Here is an 8,967-nt window from a genome sequence, read left to right on the forward strand (position 1 = left end):
AACATTTATGTAAATAAAAATACCTTTATTGTATTGATTCATAAAATAACAATTTAATTTCTTTAATTTGTTTACAGTCCTGGAAAAACTATGAACACAAACTTAATATGCAAATAGTCTGCCAAAACAAGAGGAAAACTTAGAATTAGCAGTCTTGAAATAGACGTGTTGGAAAATATGAAGACTCGTGCAATTAACTAAATTTTTTTATTCTTGGTGGCGTAGGAGCTGCAGTAGAAATGTGGTTGCTGAACTGATACAGGACTATGAAAGGGATCGTGAGGCTAGAACTGAATGTGGGAATGGAGCAGTGACTTGTGCCACGTCCTAAGCTGCTATGCATGTAAAACTTCGGGAGTCACTGATTAAAACCCGTTCTCATCTCATGCATCAGATTGCCGAGAGCCACCTTCAGCGTCACTGCCAGTTTGCACTTGGTTGTACTGAATCAAGCTAATTCCAGCCCTTTCCGTTTTGCTGAAGACAATGAATTGTAGAAGCCTGAAGATTTGTAGGTAGGAGGAAAAAAGAATCTCTTGTAAAGGTAATTTGCTGTCAGTTGTTTCTCCTACGAGCAGATTTTCTTTAAACAGAAATAGTAATTCCAGATGAACTACCAAATCAGTTTTGTTTGGACTGGGTGCATTTGAGAGCAACTCTGTCAACATTTTCCATTGTCTATAGAAAAAAAGCGTCCCTAAATTAGAATTAATGCAGTCTTTGAAATACATGATATGGAATCAAAATGGACAGTGACTAAAATTACCTTTCATGTGAGAACTAGAATTACTCTGGGCTCTCAGTCCCAGCTGAAAAAAACTGATATCTTCATGAAGTCAGTCAACAAAATTTAATTTATTCTATTTCCTGGAAGGAGGGGGAGTCATTTAATATTTTCACTGCATGGTTCAGTGAGAGGACCTGAACTTTCTTAGAGCAGGGGTGTCAAACATGTTAGGTAATGGGGGCTGAATTTGGGTGTAATTACAGTCGATGGCCAAGGTTTAATTCAGGATCACAGGCGCCCCGATACACAGGAACGTTCTCTCCCAGTACCAGCAGTTGGGAAGCTTGTGCTTAGATCAAGGGGGAAAACACGGCCTTTCTTGAATGATTAAACTTCTATTAGTAATTAGTTAGTTGTTCAGTGCCTTACTGTCACATTCATCACTTCGCCTGCACCCTCTAACAGCCGTGGCTGTTATTTTGCCTTGTTGTGTCCTTTCTCGCACCCTCCCTTATTTGTTCTCATTCCCCGTTTTGAATATTCTCCATCCTGCTCCGTTTCATTCCCGTGAGCACCGCTCTTGGTTCCCAGTCCAGCCTGCTTCCGTTCCCTCCTCATCCCATTACTCCATTTACGCTCCTAGTGATCAGCAGGTGGTTGCTGGTGACGATGTGGGCTTGAAACCTGATCTAACGAGTGGGAGACTGATCTAAGAGAGTTCCCACCTTCGAGTCGCTGTTTCAGGCAGCCTGCAGACCACCAGGCAGTCACTGCTGCGTCGGCTGCTCGAGTCGCTTCTTGAAGTCTGGTTCTGCAGCTGTGGAGTCTGTGTACTTTGAAATGAAAACTTAGATTCAGAAAAATCTGATCTTAACACGTGGACCATGTAACGACATCATGGGGATTGTATGTTTGACACCCCTGTTTTAGAACACGTTACCCATTTCGCACTAACTACAGTTAAGTACTGTAAAGATGATTAACATTTTGTTTGTGTTTGTATTTTCCCTGACTTAAAGATAACTCAGTAGTATTTGAATAGTGCATAACCTACCTGTTAATTATGCCAATGTTTCTGCTTTAATGTGCATGAGGTTTCCAAGAACAGGAAACGTTTCAAATAAGTATTGTGGACTGAGCACCTGGGAGCATTCCAGTGCTCTATTCCTAACTGGGTTGTAGGTTTTAGGGCTTTTTCGGTTTCATTCTAAGGTTAATTTTTTTCAAATGTAATGAAGCACGTCTTATTGTTATGCAACAAACTTACCACAGAAAGTCACTTTTAGTGTTGGTCCCACAATTTTTTTTTTAATGCAGTATATTCACCTGTAAATAGTTTTTGTGTAAAATTTGACAGAAAAGTATATTTACTACACTGTAAATACATGTGACAATATATTGTATTATTTTGCTTTTTTTGTAAAGCAGTTAGTTGCTGTATATGTATAACATACAAATTTGATTATTCTAGTGTTAGTAACTGTTAACTACTACTACTACTCCTTCCTGCTGTTGCGTTACGTCATTTAAAAAAAAAAAAAATGCTGTGTACTATAAACTTACACTGTGTATGATATCTTACTATTTCCATTTGGGCCTCAACTTTGAAAATGTTTCCTTGATCCACAATCCTATTCATACTGTAAGCAAGTGTGCGACAGCTGGCAAGAGCCCTGCTGATTCAAATGCAGTTGGTAACTGTAGGTAAAAATGGTAGAAACCCGGTTTCAGATGATTGTTGTTCACCCCATTTTCCCCTCATGTATGTACTTCCCCCCCCCCTTTTTTTTTTGAAGTAAAATGTAAATTCAACCTGCCTCAAGTTGTTCGAAGGTCATTCCCTTGTGCTGCGGGACGCAGTTGGTGTATTCTGAAATCCTTTTTCTGTTTCTTGTGACGGTGAGATTTGGATGGGTTCTTTGGGTCTGAACTGAGGGCCTCATCGCAGCAGGCGCTGGATGCAGCCCTAGTCCCAGACCTGAAAACCCACTTTTTCTGGGAAAAATAAGAATCAAGCTGAAACCCAGTGTCTCGGATTTGTCTTTAAAGAATGGTGCTTCTCTGTGTGTGTGATCTTGCACAGTTCTAAATACTGGCAAAACTGATTGCCCGTGGATAACTGAGGACAGAATTTGGACAGAATAAAGCCCATTGTCATGAATTTCATGTCACTTCAATAAGATTATCATAATTGAATAATAAATCAGAATATTTCTTTTTAAAATGTAAATTTAATATTTTAATAAAACAGCTGCTTGGTCTTTAAAGAACATTTCAGTATAATTTGTCTATTTGAGCTTTTCTAGCTTAGAAGCTTGAAGTTTCAACTGTCAGGCAACTTTTATGACAAATGATTAATCAAATCTATTTTTCTTTTAGGGGAATATATTACTTTCCTATTAAAAATGTATAAGTACTTATATTCTGGCTTTGTGAATCGTAAAAGGATGTAAAAACACATTAAAGCGTGACTGCATTGACTTCTTCTGAGACATCTTATTGTTCCTGCATACTAAACATACCATGCGGCCTGCTCAGTTGAAAACAGGCAGGACAGAGGTGCGGGCACAGGGACCTGGTGACTTGCTGCCGCGCTCCTGTTGCCAGCAGGGCTTGCATGAATGGAAGAGCTGCAGCTTCTGAACTGTTAAATTGCAGGAGCACATTTTCTTTACCTTAGAGGAAACGTTCATTAATCCTAAATCAGAAGTAGCAGCACTGACTGTAGAGTGGGGAGCCATACAGGAGATGTTTCCTGAACAACACATACTGGATCACTGCTGCTAAAAACATTTTTGAAGTTCTTCTGGACAGCTGAGCTTCCCTGCTACTTGAGATCACAAAATACACTGTGGCCACAGTGAGGGAATGAAAGGAGAAAGAATTTTATTTTAGTTGCGTCTTTATGCACTTGGAAAAGCTATATTTAGGGGAAAAATTGCACCCTTGGAGCAAGCAGTTCTGTCTTAGGAAATAGTTTCAACATCCCTGCCCAGCTGATGCTGGTGCTGCTAAAATATTTTACAAAGGAAAAAAAATTAGCAAAGTAAAAATCCAGAACTTTCTTGTTGCAGGGATATAAATTCTGTTCTAGAGTTAAGTAGGGCAAAACTGTACAAGGAGGGATAGAAAGGAAGTTGTTATTCACGGGCCGTGAGACTGACCCATAATGTGAGTGGCTAATTCCTAAATATTAAGCTGTCTCTCTGACTGGCATAAATATTTCTAAATACCTCTGACTTGGAATAACAACTCCTCACAATACTCATATTTTAGATATCCCAGAAGTTTCATACTAAACTTGTGATGTAAATCTTGTGATGAATTCGATACCTCTGTCAGCATCACTGCTAGGATTAGCTTCATCTCAGGCTGTGAGCAGCTGGCTTAAGAAAATGCATCAGGTGCTAAGGGAAATGGCTGAGCTGTCTGTTGCAGTGAGCTGCTGTGAGGCTGGGGAGAGAGAAGCGTGCCCTCTTCTTTGCTGCAGCTGGCTGACCCCAGAATGGTGTGGAGCCATCTGTGAGGGTGAGTGACCACACGTTGGCATGGGTTAACTGCCACTACAGCGACACAAACGCCCACGTGCACGAGATGGGGTGAAAATCTGGTCCCTCGTGTCCTACCATAGGATTGAATTCTACTGCAAGTTGGTCACTTCAGCCATTGTCAAATGCTTTTTATTTTTCTACCCTCTCCTTAGGCCCCATCTGTCCAGGAAAGGTGGACAGAGAACACATGACCCTAAATAGATGTAATGCAATTAGTCACTCAGTGTCACAGAACTAAAAACTAAAGCCAACCTCTTGTAGTGATGGAGAGTGCTACTGACGGTTCCATGTCAAAGCAACGATGGTCCTTTCCTACTACCAACGTTCATGATTTATAGCTGTGAATCCTGTGTCTTGGAACATTGTTTTTTTCAACTGAGTGCTGCTACGTTTAACAAGCTCTCAAATGAAAATAAATCCCAGGGTTGTGTGGGTGGAGAGTGTAGAATAACATCTCCTGTGATGTGACTTGTTAAAACAAGTACGGGTTTGTTCTTCAAAGCAGTAATGAAAAAAAGTCTGATGACTGCATCTTTAGGGCTATTCAAACGATAGTGCTATAAATAGCGATGAGCAACTAACTACATGTTCAAGAAAATCCCACTGAACTATTAAATTGTATTTTACTTTTTTTTTTCCAGAAGAGGTGGATCAGGGACAGGCCTCACTGTGAGCAAGTTTTCCAGGCTCTAGCTTATCAACTCTGCTTCCTGAGGCTACTTACATTTACAACGTAAGATGCCAGGCGGTTTGGGCAGTGGGTGCCTCTGCCTCACCTCTTCTGGGCTCCATTCCCTTTGCCCTTATTTGCTTTCTATGAAGTTCCTCTGCTTGCTGGCTGTGCTCCCCAGCTCCTTGCAGTATCAGCCACGGGGTTTTTTTTCCCCCTTCTCGGTGATTCCCTTTCCCTTTACTAACTGCCCCCTACCCCTCCTGGAGCTCACTGTGAGACCGCCGTGCTCATTTCCAAATGGCTTGGAGTGCATTCAGTGCAGCATCAGGCAAGTAGAAGAGGAAGCTTTCAGCTCTCCTCGCAGTGGTAGCACATGCAAAGAGGGCGAAATGAAAAGTTCTGTGTAGCGTGAGAGAGACCCACCCAACCATCTACAAACAGGCGTGACCGAACGTGGGCCAGAGACAGCACAGAAACAGTGGCTCTGAGCCAAAGAAGAGGCTGGTTCAGAGCAATGCAAAACACAAAGGCTTAAAGGCCCCACAGTACAAACACAAGTGAGGCCACTGGGGTGGTTGAGGCAGCACAACAAAACGAGGGAAGGAATCTCCGCGTTTGCCCAAAACACTTAGCATCTAGGTCTCCATGCAGTAGGGATCAAAGAGCAAAGGCTGCCTCTGTGCTTCTGAGTCCTGCTGTGTGTTGAATTACTCACGCAAAGAGATGCTCATGGAAAGGGGAGAGGAGGCCATCGCCAGCTCTGTGTACTCTGTCATTCCAAAGGCTGCACTGGATCTTGTTCTCCAGGGTGGACTCTCCTCTGCTCTCCCTCCAGCCGGGCCCGCTGGAAGAGAGCAGTTACAGACAGATGAAACCAGGCTCGCACTGAGCACAAGGAACCTGCTGTAGCACTCTGAGGACTGGATCAAATACCCTGCAAAGCAGCTCAGCAAGTACAAGTTCTGTTGGCCTTAATTTTCCAGTTCTGTTTGAGATGTTAATGGGTAGACCTGTAATTTACAACAAAGAAGAATAAATGGGCCTCGAGGATGCTGACATACCTTACCTGTTCTTTTCTCGTTTTCAGTAATCCTTTTACTTTGTATGGTGCCCATTTTTCTTGCCGGGAACATTTGTTTGCTTTTTAAATCATCATGAAAATTGAACTAGCAGTCTAGAAGGCTGTTTCCCACTCACGAAAAATTCAGAGACGTGAACTGCTTCTGTAAGAAGAACGTGACTCGTCAGACACGGAAGCAGTTAATCGTTCTGTTAGCAGTGTTTATTTGACATCAGTATAATTTTATTGTTACTCAATGGAATATATTTTTCTTTTCATTCTAGCAAAGCTTATGGACTTTGACTGCTGTAAGATCTCCGCTATGCACTGCACACAGAGCAAGATACCGGTTTTGTCCCAAGAGCTTAAAATGTTCATGGTCACCATGTGTGTCTGACGCAGGCCGTCCTTGTGACCTTGCACAAATCCTTAACATCTTGCGATCAGGCATCCTAAATGCCTGAATTGCCCAACTCTAACAGTCAAGGATGGCCGTCAGTTGGCGGAATTCCTAACAGACAAACTTCTGAGATCTTCCAATTAAAGACATTAAAAGGGCAAAGTCTTAGCATTGTTGTATTTTTTCTACTTCATGCATGGTGCAATTGGTAGTCTTTAAGCAGACATTTATTATTAATTTGACTGTTCTAAACAAAAAGATGGAGGCAACTCAGGAACTTTTAATGGAAAAATACTTACACAAATTAGCAATTTAGGAAGGACAATCCTGCTCAAACACGATTCTGTGATTTTTCCAAGTTACTCATTTACACTCTCTAATGTACTAACCGCTTGCTGCATACATGTGTAAATAAACAACTGAGCAATTTTAACTCCAGCCAGCCTGGTTAGTTAGGCCAATAAAACTACTCTGGTGTCCTGCTCTTGAGGTGTTTACAACAGAAGATTTCCTGCACCACTACATAGCGTAGAGCATGCTGGTTACAGCCAGGCAAGCTCACAGGAACAGAAAAGGCTCTGCAGAATGAAAGACTTGGTTACTGGAAAAAGGAAGGAGTCTAATTTTGGAGTAATCTATTACACCTAGATGAAAAGGAAGATCAGGCTTTCACAGCTGTAAGGAGACTGATACACTGCTGCAGCTCCCACTGGTTGCCACCAGGAATTACTCTTGTTAATGGTCTCACTTCTCCTTGCTCTGCTGTTCCCTGCTACCTTTTCTTGCCCCAAAGCACGCTTGCATCAGCCATCTGTCCCTGGCCTATTTCTTCCCTCTGACTTTGCCCCCGAGTTTCCAAAAGATAAAAAAAGCAGCCTGCGTTGTTCCACTGGGAAATCCGGAGCCATCTCTGTTACCACAAAGACAGGTCCAGTGACAAACCAAGAACAGTTTCTTCTTCGTTGCACACAACGCAGAACCAAATTCTGAGAAAGTGCAGGTACAGCAGTGTCCCACAGGCCACCCCAGTGCCCTCTGATTTGCAGCAGAAGCCAATGCAGTGCCAGGCTGCACAGGAAGAAGCAGCACCCAGAAAAAGCTGAGTCCGGTGACTCCATGCCTTTCCGTGCAACTGAATTATTTGGAGAGAATATACACCACTCCCAAACGGCTCTTCCCACACAGACCCAGCATGGAGGCCAAACTCCTCCCCACCTGGGTGTTACAGTGTTATTAACACAGAAATTAACAATGATCCCCCGTAAAGGTCAGTGCAGAACTTTTCCCAAGGCATGGCTGCTTCTCAGATTGCTCCAGCCACACCCCATATCCTTTTTCCTCTTTCATACCAGTCTGCTGTGCAAACTCCCAAGCTCCTTAAAATAACTACAACTATTATTTCCCACAGTCTCCTCCAAGCGACTTGCCCAGAGCTGTCCTGAAAGCTACTATCAAACAAGCCCCTATGCCCCAAAGAGCGCTCCGGCGCCTGCAAACACAAGCCACGCTTCTCTACTGTGTTTCCCCCTGCCAAAGCCTCAGATTCCTTGGGACACAGAAATCATTTACACACTGTATTTTCTTTAAGGATGCAAAAAGCTCTGGAGGGAAGCGTCCCACCTATTTAACAATAAAATGAAAACAAAAGTCTCCATCAATTCCAACTTTGTGCTACTGCAGCTAAGCGGTAACCTTGCCAGAACACAGATTTTCATTCCTTATTCTGGTTCAGCCTTGGCGGACAGCATCTCCAATCCCACATTGCTGTAGCTGCTAGCTAATACGTTTGCTTACTGTCGTAACGTTTCATCATCAGCTAAGCACTTGCAGCATGTGTCTAAAACTTTGTATAAAGCACAGATTCACCTCTGTTTACTTGTCTTAACAGCACGGTGGAAGCCAGCAGCATCTGGCTGTGTTGGGAGACAATTGAGGGCTTTGGCTCCGGGGCTGAGATGAGCCTGGTGATCCCAGCAGAAAACAGGGCTGAGCAGTTAGAGCAGATGAGGGTGCTCAGATGCGGCCTTTAAGGACTACCAGAGGAAAAGAGGAGCAAAGAGCCATTCCTAGCCCTCTGAAGAGGTGAATCAGGTACCCGAGGGACTGGCCGAAGCCGAAGCTAACAGCAGCTCCCGCCACTAAGAGAGGAGGCAGCTCGCCACCTCGCAGCAGCCGCGGGGCAAAGCGCCGGGACCAGACGGGCCGGGCGGCTGTGGGAGGGCGGGGAGCGCTCGCCACGCCGCCGGCCTGGAGGGAAACCCGGCGGGGCTGCGCCACGCCGGCGAGCGGAAAACCCTCTATTAAGCAGCCCCGCCGGGCTGCTGGGGCAGAGGCCCGGCGAGGCGCCGGGCTGCTTCCCGCCCGGGGATGAGGGACACCACAGGAGCCGGCCCAGCCGGGGCTGACTGGGCCTCGGCGGCACCTCTCCTCGCCGCTCTCCCGACACGGAGCGAGGCTCCCCCTGCGCCGAATCCCCGCGAATGCCGAGCGCCGGGAGGGAGGGAGGGAGGGAGGGAGCGAGGCGGCGGATCGAACGTCCTCCGCCAAACCACGGCA

General features: G+C 44.6%; 1 protein-coding gene and 1 long non-coding RNA gene across 15 annotated transcripts in view; one reads left to right on the plus strand and one right to left on the minus strand.

The window, feature by feature from the left end:
• Positions 1 to 3,207, plus strand: part of NF1 (neurofibromin 1) — a 105,415-nt gene extending 102,208 nt beyond the window's left edge. For 6 of the 7 annotated variants that reach the window (XM_052804238.1, XM_052804234.1, XM_052804236.1 and 3 more), the window contains one exon: positions 226 to 3,207. In XM_052804238.1, coding sequence (XP_052660198.1) covers positions 226 to 331 — 106 coding nt within the window. In that variant the 3' untranslated portion in view covers positions 332 to 3,207. The remainder of the gene's footprint in view (positions 1 to 225) is intronic. The other variant, XR_008237585.1, reaches the window with a different exon arrangement.
• LOC128149257 (uncharacterized) lies at positions 580 to 8,901 on the minus strand. Of its 8 annotated transcripts, none has more exons than XR_008237586.1 (4): positions 8,278 to 8,901; positions 5,667 to 5,795; positions 3,250 to 3,402; positions 580 to 2,722 (listed from the first exon to the last, which is right to left on the minus strand). It is a non-coding gene; the product is annotated as an uncharacterized LOC128149257 (long non-coding RNA). The 8 variants fall into 8 exon arrangements; XR_008237591.1 differs by having other exon boundaries at positions 5,667 to 6,174; XR_008237593.1 differs by lacking the exon at positions 3,250 to 3,402.
• Positions 8,902 to 8,967: the final 66 nt, after the last annotated feature.

Source organism: Harpia harpyja, chromosome 12, assembly GCF_026419915.1.
Source record: "Harpia harpyja isolate bHarHar1 chromosome 12, bHarHar1 primary haplotype, whole genome shotgun sequence".
Taxonomy (NCBI): Eukaryota; Metazoa; Chordata; class Aves; order Accipitriformes; family Accipitridae; genus Harpia; species Harpia harpyja.